The sequence below is a fragment of the Melospiza melodia genome, chromosome 2 (assembly GCF_035770615.1).
Source record: "Melospiza melodia melodia isolate bMelMel2 chromosome 2, bMelMel2.pri, whole genome shotgun sequence".
NCBI lineage: Eukaryota > Metazoa > Chordata > Aves > Passeriformes > Passerellidae > Melospiza > Melospiza melodia.
The window spans coordinates 110,750,378-110,770,009 of record NC_086195.1 but is presented as its reverse complement, the minus strand read 5'-3'; the positions used below and the strand labels follow the sequence as shown (position 1 = coordinate 110,770,009).

The 19,632-nt window shown below is 47.2% G+C and overlaps 2 protein-coding genes across 2 annotated transcripts in view; one reads left to right on the top strand and one right to left on the bottom strand.

The window, feature by feature from the left end:
• Window positions 1-9,205: 9,205 nt before the first annotated feature.
• LOC134415014 (uncharacterized) lies at window positions 9,206-18,111 on the bottom strand. Its single transcript, XM_063150340.1, has 5 exons — window positions 18,107-18,111; window positions 17,679-18,009; window positions 15,487-15,604; window positions 13,301-13,418; window positions 9,206-12,763 (listed from the first exon to the last, which is right to left on the bottom strand). The coding sequence occupies exons 1-5, from the start codon at window positions 18,109-18,111 to the stop codon at window positions 12,727-12,729; spliced, it is 609 nt and encodes a 202-aa protein (XP_063006410.1). The 3' UTR covers window positions 9,206-12,726.
• Window positions 17,940-19,632, top strand: part of SOX21 (SRY-box transcription factor 21) — a 4,051-nt gene continuing 2,358 nt past the window's right edge. Inside the window, exon 1 of the mRNA XM_063149541.1 lies at window positions 17,940-19,632. This exon is cut by the window's right edge and continues 2,358 nt beyond it. Coding sequence (XP_063005611.1) covers window positions 18,110-18,955 — 846 coding nt within the window. The 5' untranslated portion in view covers window positions 17,940-18,109 and the 3' untranslated portion in view covers window positions 18,956-19,632.

The following is a 19,632-nucleotide window of genomic DNA, read 5'->3' as shown; positions in this document are numbered from 1 at the left end:
CCCAACCTGTAATCAAAAGTCTGAACATTGTAAAAAAAAGCACAGAACAAAAACCCTCCACAGCTGCCAAATTCATAAACGCAAGAGCTGTTCCAACAAAGTAATTTTTTAAACATTTCATAAAAATGAAATTAAGGAAATGTTGTTCGTTACCCCTGGAGTAAGATTTCACGGCGCGTTATTACATTCTGGAGTAGTTACCACTCTGTTACTGATCCGGGCTGGTGAAACAGCACTCCAGCCCTGATTCCCTGGGCTTAGGTAACCGAGCAGGGAGTGGAAACCTGCGAGTCCTCTGTTCAGCTTGGTAAACACGGTCTTGTCTGTCACTTCTCATTGTTCCTCTTCAAAGTACAGTCGCCACCTTATCTGGCAACAGCTTTCTTGAAGAGTGCTGCTCATGTGAAATAATCTTTCACCACCGAGGCCAGCATTTCCTTAACACAAGAAGAAACATTTATCTTGCTGTTAATGGTTAATTAATTTTGAAAATGTATATTACAACACAATAAAAAAAAAAAAAGAAAGAAAAGCCAGGCCGGACAATGGAGCAAAATGTCTCTTCCTCAAATTGACTCCTATTTAGTTCTTCCAATGTCATCCAAAACACAGATAACTTTTCTTTCATGAATTGTTCTCCTGAATGATTTATACATGTTGTGTTATCTGAAGCCCTTTCCAGATCCCCTGTGGTTTCAGCCAGCCATCAGCTGCATAATTGTTAATTTTAACACTATAAAAGGTTCTGATGCCGAGGAGATAAAGCGTCGGAGGAAGAATTAATTGAAATGTATCTTCCAATCACACTGGTTCCCTACTTCCAGTTCCACAAAAATTATACATTGGATTTGAGGTTAAAAGAAATTTACATTTGTGCTACCCATAAAGCTTTTGGACTAGTAGAAAATAGATAAGTTAATTGTTTCTAAAACCCATAAAGGGTTTATCCTGAGAATAATTCAGGGCAGTCTCCTGTTCATAGCCCACAGCACCGTGAGCAGCCGGATAGGGGATTCTTCCCAAGCTACTGCAGACATAATTGGTCAGGAGACATGTGACAGAAGTCTTTTACAACAGCAGGTGATGGACTGACAGAAAAGGAGCTCAAGCTCCACCAATATTTAATCTGGATATTAAACACTCTATGCTTCCCAGTGCCACTAATACTTTTTTTTTCTCCAATGTTCACTCTGCCTGCACGCTTCAAGTGAAATATTATAAAGTAAAGCTACCAGGTTTTGATTCTTTCATTTACATTTTTATCATAAATATATAGAAAATGTACAAAATTCATTTAAAAGGCTATTTGGAGGAATATAGTTGGGGCACACAAATTCAGAGATCATGGGATTCATATTTAATTTACAGTTAGATGACTGCAAAAAGCTAACCCCATTTAACTGAGGCCCCTGAAATGGGCTATATCTCTGCTGATCCTTTGTTTAAACATTATCACTATTATCAAATGTCTTTTGCCAGACTCTTTAGAAATGCACTGAGATGTAGATTTTCTGGGTGCAGAGGAGAGTAAACAGCAGCAACAAGGTATGATGCTTTGCTTCCTCATCCTCTGTTCAGCTATATCAGAGCACCAGCTTCCCACCTGTAAAAATCCCAGTTCAGACCTGGCACAGGGAAAAAAGCTGAGGAGTTTAATCTCAGAATTCTGCAAATATTTGTCCACAAAATTAAAAACTGCATTTCTGCGTAAGGAGGCACAGTGTAAAAACAGAAGAAATCTGAGATGAAGGGGGACTTGGAGAAGCTGAGAGAGAAAGCTTGTACAGCACCTGCCCACACTGTACTTGGATTTAGTCCATTTCTTGAGTCCTACTTTCACAAATACCAAATTCAACAAATACAGTGTAAGAAAATACCCATATTAGAATCTGCTTTATGCTAAGATGTATTATCACTTGAAGAACATTTTATTGCTGAGTAAAATACTCAGCATTTTCCCTAACTATTAGGTCTCTCACAGGAAATAACAGCATGTTAGTTATTTCAAGTCACAGAGCAAATGCAAGGATTATACATCTTATATTTTAGGACACAAAGACACAGCACTCCAAAGCAAACAAAGATGCCAACTGAGCTGAGAACATATTTATATATTACACAGAATGTTGTGTTAAGAATGTAAGAGTGTCATCAAAAGCTCTCCTCAGCTAAGCTCAAATATGGCAAACGGGGCCAGAAATGGGCAAACTTTCGTCATTATGAATCATGGAAAATAATTCCCATTTCTCAACAATCCATGTCTCTGATTGCATTTTCTGTATAAGCTGAAAGTAGGTAGGTAGAACTGTAGGCAGAATCATAATGCAGCAACAAAGCAGCAATGATTTTCTAAGCTTGGGATACTGGGTATTTAACTTTGCTTTTAAATCCATACTGTGGTGGGCACTTATGCACACAATAGAAAAGGAGACATGTCCCAATCAGTTTATAAGATAGTATGAAGAAAATGTGTAATAGAGCAACCAGATAGATATAAATAGAATAATACAAAGAAATCTAATCTACTGCAAAGCTATAATTCAATCCTTCTGCAACACAAGTGCAAAGCTAAACAGGCTTATGAATAGCACAAAAATACATATAGACAAAATTGTATAGCCTGTGTCATCAAATAAAAACCTTGAATTATTGCTTATCACTGCTATTTCACTTTAATAAAGGAAAAAAATCTAATGACTATGTCAAGAAATAAGCATTAATAAATTATAATTTTGTATTGAGCACATATGAGGAATGATAAGATTTACATGCTCCCTTTTTACTCTCCCTTTCTCCTCTCTTCTTATTCCTTCTGGTTTTTTCCTCCATATGTTTATGTGTTCATGTTAGAAGCAGGGAAAAATGAATATTGAACATAGGAGGCAAATTCCAGTCTTGCTTTTATCTTGTGCAATTCTCCTGATTTCAGTAGGGATTTGTCTCATATCTTTTAACCTGAACACATAATTTAAGTTCAGGGTCTTGTGATATTTTTTTTCCTCTAGAAAGAGAAATTTCATATGGAATCAGATTTTTCTGTTAAATCTTATTTATTTACAAAGTCTTTATGAAGTATCAGTTCCCTGAGATGAGGAAGATGCAAGTATTCAGCTCCAAGACTTCCTTTCTTCTTTTTTTTTAATGGCCACAGTCTTACTATGTGGTATAGGCCCTACTAATTTTTCTGTATTTGTTCTTGTAGGGCTTTTCTTTCCCTATTCCATACACACAGAGACATGCATGCACATCCTGTTCCATTAAAAAACCAGTCAGGTAAACCCCTCAGCTACACCCTTCAACCTGAGCAGCCCATGTGCATACCATGGGTTTGAACAGTGACATATGCTTTTGTTTGGGGAGGAGGTCGCTCTTATTTCATAAAGCAGATTAACTGCTCCTTACAGCTGCATTAAAGGAAGGCAGCGTTACACCTATAGCTTCAATGACGTTTCACCCAACCCACAACACAAGGAATGTAACTCAGAATAGGGTATAGCCTAAGATCCAAGAGACAAGTGCCATCAGAGATGTAGAACAAGTATTTTTAGATAATTGTAATGGTACATGACAGTTTGGAGAGCTAAACATTACTCAAGGTAAGTAAAGGCCATTGTCTGCAAACAGCTCTGGAGTGGTCATTGATAGACCTCTGTTACTGACTGTGCTCTGTCTCTCTGCACTCATGGCTGGGGCAAGAAACAGGCCCTGGGACAATTATTGTGTTGAGCCACACCTGTGGGAGCCAGGAATGACAGCGGTAACTTCGATCAGGAGTAAATATCTGAGTTTTGTCCAACTGGGGACAGGTGAGAAAAGCATCTTGAATTATTTGAGACTATAAGATGAATGGACATAAACTACTTTGCATTAACCCCTCATGTGAATACCCTCTTTCATTTTCTAGAAGTAACTCCTGTGGAGTTTCACACTGAGGGTGTGAAGGATTAAACATCAGTGAAATCAAGTCATTACACCTGAACACCTGTGTGCAAGTTTTGAAAACCTCAACTTTGTACCTTTGTTTAGACAATCTCAATGTCCTATATGAATAAATAGGCTGTTTTTTTCCCCTATTTTCCTAATTCTTTTAGGGGTTGTATTCAAGATCAAAGCTATTTCTTCATGGACACAAATATGCATAATGGACAGGTTTATCTTGTTGAGGTGGAGAACCTATTTTAATAGTCTGTCCTTGAAAGCTAATGGTTCCAGTTCGGTTTTGGGTGTCACTGATAAAGATTGTAGTGCAGCTTACATATCTGTGCTTCTTAAATTTGTTGTCATTTTTATTGAGGCAAATGATCTTGGCACACTATTTGTGGTTTCATCAATGACAGAGACAATGAGACAAATTGTCGACAAAGATAAACAAATGGGGTGCCAGGGATTTCTGCACAGAAATTTGCCAGCTCAGTGGGGATCTGGTCGAATTTGTTGGACACATAGGCTATTAATGAAACTCAATCATTAAGATATATGAAGCTATAGCAATTTTACTGTCACAGGTTTCAGTTCTGTGGGTAAGCGTGTTCCTCTCTGCTGTGCTTCTTTAATCCTGGAAAGTGTTTAGGAGAGTCAAGAGGAGCCAGAAGCTTGGAAGTGCTCATGGGTCAGATGACTTTGAGGAGCCTTGAGGAGCTCATGGGGAGTGGGGTGTGGTAAGCTGCATGTCACGAGTTTGGGTGTGACTGCAATGGGGCTTGGAGCTTTGGAGACATGTTTGTGAGGAAGGTGAAGAATGACCTGCACATCTAGTCTCAAAACCAACCAGCCAAAGACCTGCCAGTTGGCAAATGCAAGCAATGAGGGAAAGGAGTCTCCCTGGGCCTTTTACCTGTGCCACCACTGCCTCTGCTGGCTAGTGATCCTACTGCAGTGGAACCTCTCCTGCCAGTCTGCCGGCTGAGAGAAACTCTGGCTAGGACTGGGATAGGTGAAGAAGTCATACATGGATTTTCCTTCTTTGTTTCTAGAGGTAAAAGGAAATCTTTAGTCTCCATTCATACCTTGTTGACGCTCCAGGCCAGATCCCACTGACTGACAAAGCCTGTTACAGGCTGCTCTGTAATGGCCTTAGACATTGATAATTACTGATAAATCAGCTTCAAACATCTTTCTTGGTACCTCATTGTCATAAGTAAACATAGTGTACTAACAAACTGCCAGTAAAGACAGATCTATGCCAAGTCCTTCTGATTTTGAAATACTATTTTTTGGCTGCAAAGCAGAAGAAGAAAGGCTTCCTTCCTCCCACTGTGGCAACTCTGGAACTGTGATCAGCAGGGCTGCTGAGGGTGGCAAGCAGCTTCAAGAACTGGTGGCCATGGTGTTTCTGTCTCAAAGGAGAACTTAACTTCATGGTAATTTTTTTTTTCAGTCCAGAATTACCCTCCTAAGAGAATAATGTGGTGCCTTCCTTATGTGAATTTCAGTAACTGGCACATAGGATGAGGTTTCACAAGTAGCTTATGCTGGTCTCAGACTCTGCTGCTATGGAAGGCCCCATGTTTCTCTCTGCATTCACACTTCCACTGCCACTCATTTATCAGTGTCAACAATCAAATGTGTGTTTGTGTGACTGGTGAAAACTAGCAGGTTTGTTCTTTTTGGGACGGTTGTTTTTCAGCTGGATCAGTCAACCAATCTGACCACAGCTTTCATTGCTGGTGCAGAGGAGGAAAAGGGTTCTGGAAGGAAGGGCTCCAGGAGTATGTGTCTTCAAACTATGGTGTGGATATCCTTCTGGAGCGTATTAGATCCTTTTCTAGCAATGGTGTTTGTTTTTAAAAAGGGCTAAAAAGGGCTTCCTGTTTCAGTCTTTGTGCTGCTCTATCTAGACACTGACCTTCCTTTTGGAAGGAGCTTGGAAACCCGTGCAGTGTCATTGCATGGCATTGCAGTGTCTTGTATGCGCTATCCCTGCATTCCATCAGACACCTCACTGGTGCAGAGTTTTGCTGTCGAGTTCAATGAGGGCTGGAAGGGCTTATGTTCAGATCAGTATTGGACTCAGCTCTAGGCCTTGCAACTGTTCCTGGTTAACTCAGGGACAGCTGCTCTCTTTGAACCCAAGAGCCTGGAGAGATACTGCCTAAAATTTCTATGGGTAGGTTGGAGGCAGGCCCATTCAGTGAGGCATTCCTGTTGATATCACTTTGAAATTCACTTTGTTATTTCCCTCCTCTCCTATCTGCCAGGATTGAGATTTGTTGGCCCCTGCATAACTCAGCAAGGCTTGTTTTTGCAGGTTTTTTCTGGATGAAAAGAAGAAGCAATAGCAAAGCACCATAGAAAAATCCTGAACCAGTGAGGTTCAGGATGAGACAGGGAAATGGGACTAACTTGTGCCCCAAAGTTTTGTGTAACCTGTGAATTTTATCCAGCCAGCCATAGGCTGGGACCAACTCTGTATTTGAATTAGACTGATTTAAATAAATAATCATTAAAAGAACAACAATCACCTGAGCTCTGATTTCCAACCAATGTAGAAATTAGTTTGTTATCTACACAGAACTATCTGGTTGGGTTGTTTGTGTCAGCTGAATATAATACCTAGCAAGTTCACACCCAGCTATTTACATCTCTATGTTAGGATCCAGGAGCATGTAAACTAGAGAGAAATCATGTTTAAATTAAATGTACTTAGATTCCTCACCACAGAAAACAGGGAGTAAGATACAAGGATAAGAAAAGTGAAATTTTCTTGTATAATCTTATCTCTAAATAACCCTACAGATCAAGGACCCACTGAATTATTTCTGATTTGTTGTTGGAATAATCACAATGTGCACAAATACACTAAGAATAAACTTTGAGTGTGTTTTTTATTGTTAGACTTCTCACAGCCCAGATTCCCCATCATGTTCAGTCCTGTGTAGATAGTTATAGTAATGATCTTTTATTAACTTGGCTGAAATAACTGCCATGACTCTCAATGATGACACTAGTGCTTAGGTATTTGTATGTCTAAGCACTTACATAAGTAATCATATCACAATGTCAAATTATTGTACTTATTATTTTGCAAATGCTACAACTGCCACCTCCTGTTAAACACAAAAAGGAAAAGAAAGAGCAAAAGTAAAAGAAGAATGTCAGAGTGCCTGAAGGATTCCTTCCAGTTTTGATTTAAACTCTCTGTGCTGTGAGCCAAAATAAACTCATTCCACCTACTCTTTGAGGTGAAACTCTCCTATTAAACTCACCTCTGCCTATAAGATCCAAACATCCACAAGCATAGCTGTGTTTGAGGGAATCGTACATACAGCAGGGAGAGAGAACTTTCACACTTTTCTGAAGGCAAAGGACATTGTACTTTCAGTCTTTCCAGTAATGGTAGGAGCTGAAAGTTCCACAGTCTCCTCATCATTAAGATAACCAGTCATGCCATTAATAGGGAGAGATGAAAAGGGGCTGGCAACAAAGCAGTTTCATGAACTGGCTTTTTACCTGGGAAGGCTTGAACTTAACAGTGAAGTCATGAAAGACAGTTTGGGCAATTTACTGCCTGCCTCCAGTGAGCCTGGGACACAGTTCAGGAGAACCCATGTACTTCAGCAGGCTTTCAGTGAAGTCTTTAAAGAAAGTATAGTTTTTGTATTTACTGTGTCCAAGATCACAGGTTTTTTTTAAGGCAAACAAGTAAACTATTTATTGTTTTCTGTCTACCTATCACACACATAGCACTTGGGCGGGGGAGAATACAGTAATCTTATTCTAGAAAATCCAGATATTAATGCTGATGGAGTGTATGAAGGTGTTTTGTGTTTTACGTGTCCACATCATGACCAGAAGGAAAAAAGGACAGCAGTTTCACTTTTTCCACGAGACAACATTTCTCTTCTTTTTAGCTGGCTGGGATCATATCTTGTATTTGTGATTTCATGGACTATGTTTTAAAGTATGTATCTTCTGAAATATAGCAGCTTTTTTGATGTTTTTAACAGAGTCACCGTGTCAAATGAAGCAAAAGATGTTTTGTTGGTCAAATACAAGAACTGCTATTGCTTTGTTGTACAGCAATATTATCAAATCTAATAGGTACTTCTGCAACATTTGCAACGTTTTTATAGGATCACAGCAAGAGATAATTCATTAATTTTTTTCTTTCATTGGCATTTAACAACTTGGTAAATTACTTTGCAGAAGAGGGGCTAAACACATGCTTTAGGAAGAAAAGTTCTTTGGTGAAAAGAAGAGGTAGAATATCTTGTGGTTAAGATATTGAACTATAGAATGGTTTGGGTTGGAAGGGGCCTTAAAGCTAATCTAGTTCCAATTCCACTGCCACGGGCAAGAATGCCACCCGTAGATCAGGGCCCCAAAGGTGTGCTTCTGGTGTCTCTGTGATATGACAAAAGAAAGATATGGCCCTCCTGACCCAGTTCAGTAAAAGACCATGGTTTGGCCATCCAGAAGATCTCATTTTAGGTTTCATCATCTCCGGCTGTTTCTGTTACACAAAGGCTACATGCACAGGAGCAAGTCCCTGTGAGATAAGATACATCACAGCCCGTCATCTACACCACTGGAACTGCCACTCATCCCATATTCTTACAGTGCTTGTGACGTGGTTTGTACACTTTTTTCTCCTCTGAAGGATATTTTCCAGTTACTTCTTTTATCCCAAGGTTGCCATGACCAGAGGCACTGAGCATTGAGGAGCTACATGGTCATGTTCACATACCAGCTTGCTTCATGGGAACTTGTTCAGGTAACTCCTAGTGCAGCAGGACTGGGCTTCATTTGCAAAATGGAGTAAAGACAGAGATGAATCCAAGAAAATTGAACTTTATATAGTCTTTGTTCTAACCATTGTTTAACCATCCTACTTGGAAAAGAGTTGAAGCATTAAAAAACTGGAGGGGGTGAACAAGAAACAATACAACAATCTGTTTCTATCATAAGGAATAAATGTGCTTTGGGCTGATTCCATTCAGACTGTACAGATATTTTCAAGGAATTTAGGGCATAAAATCCCATTGAATCTCCTTGAGGGAATAAAAATCAATGGAACTTAGGCACTCTCATACTTTGAAAGATCTGCACTTAATTCTTCTTGCGTCTTTTAGAAGTTCCAAGTTTGAATTATTTACTTTCTGGACAAATGAATACTTTTTGGCATGACCTTCTTCATACTCTATAAACAACATCTGATAATATGTAAGGGAAAGTTGACAAAAGAATTGAAAACCAAAAGAACAACTTCTGGAAATTTTGATTTTATTTTACCCACTGAAATGAAAAGGCATCTCCAGGAATGCTGCAAAACTTCTGGCTCTTTTTAAGTCTGTTGCTGCTTGTATGTTCTGTTCTCTTATTCTTTCTACAGAATCAGTCATAAAAGTCAGATTTTTCAATAACACTAACACAAACCACCTTTCTCTTTTACATCACTGATAATAAACATCCTCACATGGGAGAATATTATGGAAGAAATTAAAATGTACGTAAAGGATTACAAACTTCCCTGCATACTACCAGCAAAGATACTCTAAACAAATTTTACACACCCAGAGCCAAATTTGTCACTGATTTGGTACACCATTGACAACTTTTTGCCAATGCTATCGATCGGTGACAACCTTTCCTTTTTTCATGCAATCCAAATAACTTGCATTGACATTTCATATAAATTATAATATAATAAATGATAAAACTATTATAAAATATTCCAATTATGGATCTGGAGAATGCAGTTGGAAGGGAAACTCGTACAGAAATGGTGCAGAAGATTTCCTTTCAGAAAAGATTTGAAACACAATAGAAAGGTGATAAAGTGTGGGGGGCAAATAGCAAAGCCATGACAGTGATAAAATTGTGCTAAGAAGAAAGAGGAGGCCAGAACCAACTAAACCAGAGAGTAAAACAGAACATTTCTTCAGCATGTCACTGGGAGACATGCTCACATACGATCATTTTGGCAATGCTCATTTAGGGGAGGAGCAGTGGTGCTGATCACACCTGTGGGTAGGAGAGGAACAGTGAGTTTGTGGGCTGGGAACCAGCAGGATGTGTGGGCTCTGGAGAGTGGAAAGGACTACATGAAGAACTAAGTTAAAACTGATTCTTCCCATGTCAAATACCCATACAAAGAGAGGCAGAAGAAAACTCCTGTCCTAGGGCTTTGTCACTCTTGACAAGTTAGTCCCACTTGTTTTAAACGTCCTTCATCCTTCTCCAGGCAGATGCAGGCTCTGCATACCTATACTCACTATTTGAAGCATGTTTTTTTCCAGGATTTAACTGGAATTCACATCTTAAGCTCATTACCTCTTCTTTATCCTCACAAACACAATTTAATTCTCTCATCTTTGCATTTAACTTTTATACCCCTAAAGAACAGTTCTTTATCCTCTACAGCTTAAGTAACAACACTGCTTTCAATCTTCACTTGTATATCAGTGTATGCAGCACATTTTTAGAACCTCTGATCAAACTTGCTGCATTCTGTCCACTAACTCCACATTTTTCTTGAAGTCTAGCACTGCACAATATACTCCACAGAAGCCTTCATGATGCTGACAAAAAAAAAGATCTCAGTCTTTCAGAACTATCAGTAGTAGTAGTGTGCTTGCTTAGTAGATGATTATACACACCTGACAAGTGTTTATAGAGACAAGTTATTAAAAAATAATAGATTAATTTTTAAATGAGAGAAAAATCTAAATTTGGAGATGAAAAAAAAATAGTCTAACAATTATTATTATTGAAACTGCCCATTTAAGTGAGGAAAATTAAAAAAAAATAAAAATAAAAAAAACCCATGAGGCAATGTTTACCACAATAAGATTTAACTATTCAACAGACTTTGGAAAATTAGAATAATTTCTGTTCAATGTCCATGCCAAGGGAAGCCATTATATATCCTACTGTGGACAACGAGAAGTTTATGGTGAAAATGTAAGGCCTAGCAAAATCCCAAACGCTGTGTTAAGAATGCAGGCCAAGCAACCACAAATTCACTGGTCCTTGGGCTTTGACTCTCTCTGCCTATGGTCACCAAACACCCACAAGTGTAGCTACTCCTTACCAATGTGACACTCATGCAGAGGCAGAAGCTCCTTTTCTGTCCTCTGCTAGAAGAAATCATTCTGAAGCATCTAGAACAAGTGGATGCAAAAAGTGGAATGGTCAATGGTCACCTGTCTGCATCAGGAACACTAAACAGAATCTATTTTGTGCTATTGGTGTCTAGCTGATTTAGGTTGAGCTGGAGTCTTTACAAACCACACTCCTGAGAGAAGATGAAGAGAATCTGGTGATTATGGCTCATCTGAAACTGCTCCTCAATGGAAACCAAAGCATGGTGAGTGAGCACAGTGAAGAGATTTGCTTGGAAAGCTGTGGCACCACTGATCTGAGCTAAAAATGCAGGTGTAGATACTCATGTAGGTGTGGTGTGTAGGGGTAGGCACCCTCTGTGTTTAACTTATCTGACCACTAGAACTGGCTTGTGACCATTAACTTTGAACTTTCCTGAGTGACATTTTGCTTCCTCCTAATGAATGGAATGCAGAAACTGCCCATTCTTACAAACAGATAAACAAGACACTGTCCATAAAGAAAAAAAAGCTGTGAGTTGAAATCCAAAGAGACATACATTCTTTCCATTATGGGCCTCCCTTCCCTAGTTGTTTGTAGTCAATTAAAAAGTCATTATAATCAGAAGGCAAACAGCAAAGATTTATGCTTAACTCTTCTTCAGAGGGGAATGGGCCAAATTCTGATCTTCTTCCTAGCCTCCTTACAAATCCTGAAATGCCTGTCAAAGGTTTCCAAACCACAATCTTATCCAGTGACATCTAAGACCTTGTCTTCAAAATTGCATAGATGTTTTTGGGACCTGTCTGGCACCCATGACTGGCAAAACAACCTTTTGTGTTTTACGGTTATGAATCAAACTAGACTGGTCATTGAAATGTATTAATTCCAGGAAAAAAATCCTCCACGACTGCTGGACAGCCCTAAGAAGTGAAACGAGATGATTGTTGTCACTGTAAATTGTTGATTGAATTTAAATGTAAAAGTCTTCAGAGATTATTTATATAAAGAAGCTTGTAGTAGAAGACACCAAAAATCAAGGCTTGCCTCTCCTAACAGGGAACTATAAAATTATACAAGGCTGTGACCTCACAATGATAATGTGAATTTCTTTGGAAAAAGGAAGCATGAGCACTGCTCAGCCTTTGAAGAAGAGTTATGGCAACTGCCTGAACAGGGAAACCTGGACTCTAGAGACAGCAGTCTCCATCCATGTGAGCTCTGATTTCATCATGTGAAGCAGGGGAAGCTTACACTTCTGTTTTACTGATGATCTTTCAGTAGTTCCACGTGCTGGAAAGGTATTTAGCTGGCCTTTCTGGAGCATCTAAGCTTGTCCAGGAACTCTGCCAGGAGACTAATTCTCACCTTCACTTCCCCAGACAGGGACTAGCATGTAACCACACAACATCACCCTTTTTTTTGGTTCTAAGACTTCCTTGGCTGTGGTTCTGATCATTCTTCCCAGGCACCTAACAGGATTAAGAAGCAGCAAAAAATTTACTCCTTAAAGTACATGAAAATATCTTGCTGTACAAATGGACTGCATGCAGATTAGATAAACATTATGGAGTCTCAGCAAGTTCAAATAGGCTGAATTTTAACGTTTTCTTTACTTCCAAAAGTAGTAAGGACCCCGTCATCACCTTCTGATCAGAACTGCTATCAATGGTTGTGTGAGATCTAGGTCTGGTGTTCCTGCAAGAGCAGCTCCAGTGTCCTGAAGCACAGAGACATAAATTGGGCTTTGCTTTTAAAATAATATACATTAAGTCACAGAACATACTCAATCCTTACCGAAATCATAACATTTAATTTTTAAAAAAAGTACAGGACTTCTCTATGCTTCCCAAATGAGTAAAAACTTTGTTAATTCTCTTCTAACTTAAAATAGCAAACTAAATGAACCAACGTTTTTATTATAAAAAGTTTACTCTCCAGCTGAGCATTTGAGTGCCAAGTTCAATCCAGAATCACACTTTCACAGCCAAATTAGAAACTATAAACTTAGAAACCAGTGTTTTATGATAGAATGCTTTGCCAGGCACTTCACTAGAGCTTGGGCTACCAGCTGCTCTAATAATAAGCGAATGTTATTGAAAAATAATAATACCGAGCATTTGGAAGCACTCTGTAAAAGCAAATGAATGAGTTTAGCACATTATGCACAATAAAGAGCTCAGGGGTAAAACTCCCTTTCTCTCTACAGGTGTACTGGACTACACAAGAGGAAAAAGACTTAGGAGTGCTCACAAACCTGCCAAGTTCCATGGAAGCAGAACGATCAGCCTGCCAACCTGTTGGTGTGCTTAGGATTCCAGCCTGCCCAGCAACTTCGGACAGCTGAACGTGACGTGGAACCGGTGACTGATACCCTACACGAAGAAAAATGTCAGCTTTCAAAGTTGGGGGATGGAAACGCTTCCGTGCACAAAGGGAGCCGTGAAAACGCTCCCTGGCTCTGCCAGCGCAGGGGAGCGCTGGGGCTGCCGAGCCCGTGAATCAGCTCTTCAGTCGGGAGGCACGGCGAGGCGGAGATGCTATCGGGATAACCACTGTTCTTCAACTTCTTTTTATCTCTTTGATTCGCTACCTGATTGTTAGGCTCAAATAAAAATTAGGAGGAAATGAGCTTGCTGCCTTGACACTCACTTTAAACTCGGCTTTAAAAAACACGAGAGATTAGATGTTTGGTAAGAATATGAGAAATCGGACAATATTTGGAGTGAGGTGTAGTTACATCTACTGTAAGCAAGCTGGCAGAATTAACACATGGTTATCGAGAAGATAGTCTAACTCCCCCTTTAATATTTTTTAAAGCGCTCTCATCTTGCTTGATGGAGCACAGCACTGCATTCTGGAAAGCCTTGTTTAGCCTCCGTGCGATAATGCATCTGCTCGGGTTTTTGCTCCCCCCCATTATCATCTCTCCCCTCCACCTCCCTCCGGTAGCAGAAGGAAAGATCGCGCCCTTGAATTTGCATGCGTCAGGAATTGACAGGTCAAAGGCAAGTAAACCACATTATACACGACTGTATTGTTATTGTATCGATAACAACACATTATCAGAACAATTAACACACTCGCACAACTACGCGGAGATCACAGCAGCGGTTTAACAAAAATCCAGATAAGTAACTAAACTCCGATAAAGCCTTCCCTTTCTGTGCTTGGGGATTTGAAGGCTCTCCGAGAGAGTGTCTGTGCCTCAGCGTTTGTGCGTGTGTCTGGGTGTGCCTGTGTGTGTGTCTGTGTGTGTGAGGGCTGTGCAGGCAGCGCTCCGCACCGCGGCCGCGGAAATCCCCGCGGGGAGAGCAGCCCCAGCCTCCTCCCCGCGCCGCGGCTGCCTCCAACTGGGGGAGACCTGGGACCCTCCGGTCCTTCCTAACACCAGTCCAACCTCGCTCCAAGCGGAACTGATAAGAGTTCCCATCACTTGGAAGTGTCTTGAAAGCAGATTACCAGGGAAAGGCAGACCCCCTGTAACTACCAGCATCGCTGAAATAACCACGGGTGGTTGTTTTAGTAGTCAGTGGTTGCCGCAAACCTTAGGAGAGGGGAGGGGGAAAGCTCTTTGAAAAAGAGACCTTCGAATAAAGTATTTCATCTGCGACTAGAAAAACAGACTTGAGCCATTCATAGATTTCAGTCTGTGAAAGAGTCGTGTACAATAATTTATGACCAATAAATTCTATTACCGTTTTCACTATTTGGTGAACTGAACGTAATCAGAAACACGCACAGATGAATGCAATGAGTTTGCAAATGGTGACATTTTTGGAAGACAGTCCATGAGTTGAGGCATCTTCTCTGCTGGAATTTAACCGAGTGCTTCTTTTTAAGACCAGTTTACCTGTACGGGACTCTGTGGGGACCTGCGAGCTGGTGGTTGCGCTGTTCTAAGGCAGACATTGACCTCTGACCAACCTCCCCGAGCCCCATGCCGTCACCCGCGGCCCTTCCCCACGTGGTTTCCATGGCACAGGTGCCCGCCCTGCCTGCACACCGCTCTGCCACTCGGACGGACCCAGAGCAGCACGGAGTGACCCACGGGCAGGGATCGTGCTGGGGGCGCCGTCCGTGCAGGAGCTGCCCGACAGGGCTCACCCATGTGCCCGCCCTGAGCGCTTCACGCGGTTCTGTCGCGACATGGGGCCATCGCCATCCTCCACAGCGCACCCTGCTCTCGCAACGACGGGCTCGGGGTCACAGGGACAGGGAAAGAGGGTGTGAGGGAAGCAGCACGGGAGGGAAGAGCGGGAAAAGAGCGTCGCTGGAACCGAGCCCACTCTGCTCTCCGGGGGCGCTGGCGGGAGCGGGGCCGGGAGCCTTCGGGAGCCGGGGGTGCCACTGGTGGTGGCATCAGTGAGTCGCTGCTGCTTGTCCCTCCCCGCTCTCCCTCTCCGCCCCGATCACACTCCAGGAGATGTTACTGATTCTCACCCTGCTCATGGCTGCGGCCGGGAATGTATGAACCACGCTCTGCCATTCCCCTGAGCTGAATCCGGGCGCGATCCCGCCGGCACCGTGCGAAGGGAAGTCGATCAAGCCGGCATCCGATCTGTGCGGAGAGAGACAGGGAATGAGTCCTTAAATGTCAAACACAATAACGCTACATGTGATCGAGAGATGTAGGAAAGAGTTTTCCTACACAAACGGCGGCGGGGGGAGGGAATATACGCAGCTGGAAATATTGTCTGTTGGAAATATTGTCCGTTCATCCCAAAAGGGGAATGCGCTGGCCCATGGGGTCATAACCTGATCTCCAGCGCAGAGTTACCTGCGCCGGGATCAGCCTCCTTTTCACTTTCGAAGAACCCCATTTCCCCGCCAACCCTGTACACCAGCCAGCACCGGTAGATATCTTAAGGTCTCCGTTTTGACCATCGACAGGTACTTTTTTTTCCACGGGTAACTGGATTGTAGAAGGTCAAGCGTTGGCAAGGTGGCTTCGGAGGTCGAGAGAATTACATTTAAGCAGTAGAGTATGGGTCATAAAACACGAAACGGGAGAATATGCTATTAACAGAGGAGCCGCTCGGTATTTTACAGGGCACTCTGGCCGTGACACGCTGCCGCGCGATCCGGGCGGTCTCACCGTCGGGGAAAGCGCCGGGAACCAGGCTCCGGTGGAAGGCCGGCGCTCGCATTCTCCCCAGACATCCCGCCCGCGGAGCAGCTGCGGGTGGCGGTGGCGGGCAGAGGTGCGGTGCGGCGGCAAGCAAGGTGCGAAGCCCCGCGGCTGGAGCGGGGCACCGAGCCCGGCGGGAAGATGGAGCGGGCTCCGCGGAGAGGAACGCGGACGCGACGGCAGCGGGCGGCGTGACAAAGGAACCCCTGAGGCGAGCGGACACCACTCCCGCCGCGGGATGTCCCGGCCGTGCGCCGGGCCGTGAGGAGTGTCCGGTTCGGCGGGGCCTCCGGAGGGGCTGTGACCCCACGCGTGCATCGCACTCGGGAGCCCGGTTCCGGTTTTTCCTTAAAAGGGCGGCGGAGCCGTCCCGGCAAAACCTAGCCTGATGGCAGCACGGGAAAGAGTTAATAGTTTATTGGAGTCGGCGCTTCCACATACCACAGGGGTAAGTCAAAACCGACCCGCCGGAGCACAAACAAGGCGAGCAAGTTCACCCTGACTGACAGGAGGTGAAGAGCACGGTCGGACAGCTCGGGCTGGGGGCACCGTGAAGCGGCGTCCCGAGCGGCCAGGAAAAGACGCGTGGATGTTTTTGCGGTGCCCGGTGCCCGCACTCGGGGATGCTTTCCTTGACTGCAGCCTCTCCCCCGCCGGCAGCCCCGGCCCGGGCCGGGAAAGCCCCGAGCACCCCGAACACTCCGCATGCGCCGCCCTGCCCCGCCCCGCCCCGCCGGGCCCGCCGAGGGGGCGTGTCGAGCCGCGGCCCCGCCCATCCCGACGGGGGCCCCGCCCCCGCCCCGCCGGCGGCGCGCAGGCCGCGTGCGGGCATATAGGGCGGCGCGCGGCGCGGGAGCACGCGGGGCGCGCGCGTTGCCTGAGGCGGCGCCGACGGGGCGAGAGGAGGGGGCGGCCGCGCCGGCTGCGAGCCCCCGCCGCCGCCGTGCAGCCCGGCCGGCGGCCCGCCGGGCGCGGACCGCCGAGGATTTTAATTAGGTGTGTCCCCCGCCTCCGCCGCCTCCTCCTCCTCCCTCCGCCCCTCGCCGCTCCCGCCCGCCCCGCCGCCCCTCCGAGTCGGCGGCCAAGAAAACCCAGAGAGACCTGGCGGCTGCCGGAGAAGGGGGAGTCGCGCGGCAGGCGGAGCGCCCCGTATCCCGCCGAAACTTGGCGAAGTTTGTCCGGCGGCGCGAACCAGGAGGCCCGCGGCGCCCGGCGGCCGCTCGCGAACGGCGCCCGGCGAGTATGAGCGAGGAGCGGGCTGCCAGCCGCGCCCCCCCGGGCGGAGCGGGGCGGCTGTGAGCGGGGCGGCCCGCGCCCCCTGGGGCCCGAGCCGCCGCGAACCCCGTCCCGCCCGGCCCCGCAGCGCGCCGCGGCGGGCTGCACTCCGAGCTCCGCGGGCAGCGATGGCACCGGGCGGGCTCTGACCGCCGCCCCGTCCAGGGCTTGCCGCCGCACCGGAGACTGCCGAGCGGCATCGCGTCCGCAGCGGAGCGAGGACACTCACGCCCCACGCCGCTCGCCTGCTGCCGGATCTTGCCGTCGCCGTCGAGACTCCTCTGCCGTCCCGTCTGGACTCCGGCCGCTGTCGCCTGTTCTGAGGAGGAGCCGTGGACCGGAGACCGGCGGTGCGGAGAGAAGCTCCGAGGCCCAGGCGGGGAACGGAGGCCGTCCCGCCCGAGCCGCCCGCCGCAGCGCCCTGACGGGGAGGCGCCGCCGCCGCTCGGCAGCGCCCCGCGCCCGGAGCGGGACCACCGGGTGCCGCCGCCCCGCACCCGCGGGAGTCCGTTCCGCCGCCACTGGGCACCCGCCGAGATTGCTTTTGGAGGAGCGGACCGCTGTGGGGGCGAGGAGGAGGAGGAGGCGGGAGACAGCTCCGGAGGAGGCGGCCGCCAGTGCGGGGCGGGCGGCGGCTCGCCGGGGCGGCGGGGGGACACCATGTCCAAGCCGGTGGATCACGTCAAGAGGCCGATGAACGCCTTCATGGTGTGGTCGCGGGCGCAGCGACGAAAGATGGCCCAGGAGAACCCCAAGATGCACAACTCGGAGATCAGCAAGCGCCTGGGCGCCGAGTGGAAGCTGCTGACTGAGTCGGAGAAGCGGCCCTTCATCGACGAGGCCAAGCGGCTGCGGGCCATGCACATGAAGGAGCACCCCGACTACAAGTACCGGCCGCGGCGGAAGCCCAAGACGCTGCTCAAGAAGGACAAGTTCGCCTTCCCCGTGCCCTACGGGCTGGGCGGCGTGGCGGACCACGAGCATCCGCACGGGCTGAAGGCGGGCGGGCTGCATGCCGGCGCGGCGGGCGGGCTGGTGCCCGAGTCGCTCCTGGCCAACCCCGAGAAGGCGGCGGCCGCCGCCGCCGCTGCCGCCGCTCGCGTCTTCTTCCCCCAGTCGGCCGCCGCCGCTGCCGCCGCCGCCGCCGCGGCCGCCGCCAGCAGCCCCTACTCCCTGCTGGACTTGGGCTCCAAAATGGCCGAGATCTCATCCTCCTCCTCTTCCTCGGGCTCCGGGTTGCCCTACGCCTCCTCGCTGGGCTACCCCGGCGCCGGCGGGGCGGGCGCCTTCCATGGGGCCGCCGCTGCTGCCGCCGCCGCCGCCGCCGCCGCCGGGGGGCACACGCACTCGCACCCGTCGCCCGGTAACCCGGGCTACATGATCCCCTGCAACTGCAGCGCCTGGCCCGGCCCGGGGCTGCAGCCGCCGCTGGCCTACATCCTCCTGCCGGGCATGGGCAAGCCCCAGCTGGACCCTTATCCCGCAGCCTACGCCGCGGCCCTATGACCCGCGGCCGGAGGATGCCCGCGCAGAGCTCCGGTGCCCGCCTGGATGGCTGCCTGCGCATACGTGCGGACGGGGAGCGGGGCGAGTCACCGCCGGGACCGCGGAGGGTGACCGGGGCAGGCGATGGGGAGCGCCGGGGCGGTGGCCGACCTGTTGCGCGTCCCCTGCTCGCTGCCCCGGGTTGAGCTTGTGTGTGTTGCATGCGGTCTGTGCAGATAGCCCGGCTGAAACAGAAGAGAAAAAAAGAGGAAAGAAAAGAAAAAGAAGAAAAAAAAGAAAATAACCTATCCGTCCTGCCCCCCAGAGTGTGTGTTCGGGACAGACACGGGGTGTAGCGCCCGTCCGCCGCTCCGGCTTTCCCTCCGCCCCGCGCGGTGCTCGCTCAGAACAGTCCCGCTGTAGCATCCCGCCACCGAGAGCAGAGACAGGCGTGGCTGGGGGGGAGTGAGGCCCCGGCTCGGCACGGCAGTGCCAGGTGCGGCCCCGGGAAGGGACAGGGTGGCTCTGTCCTTGGTTCGTGGCCCCTCGTGGGATCCACGCGAAGAAGGATGTCGGCGGTGTGGGATGCTGCCCGTCCCGCGTGGGTTTCTGCCCTCCGCTGCTACGGGATGCTGAGAAGCGCGGGTCACGATTTCCATAGGATAAGACGCGTGACTCGGACCCCGTGTGTCTCCCCC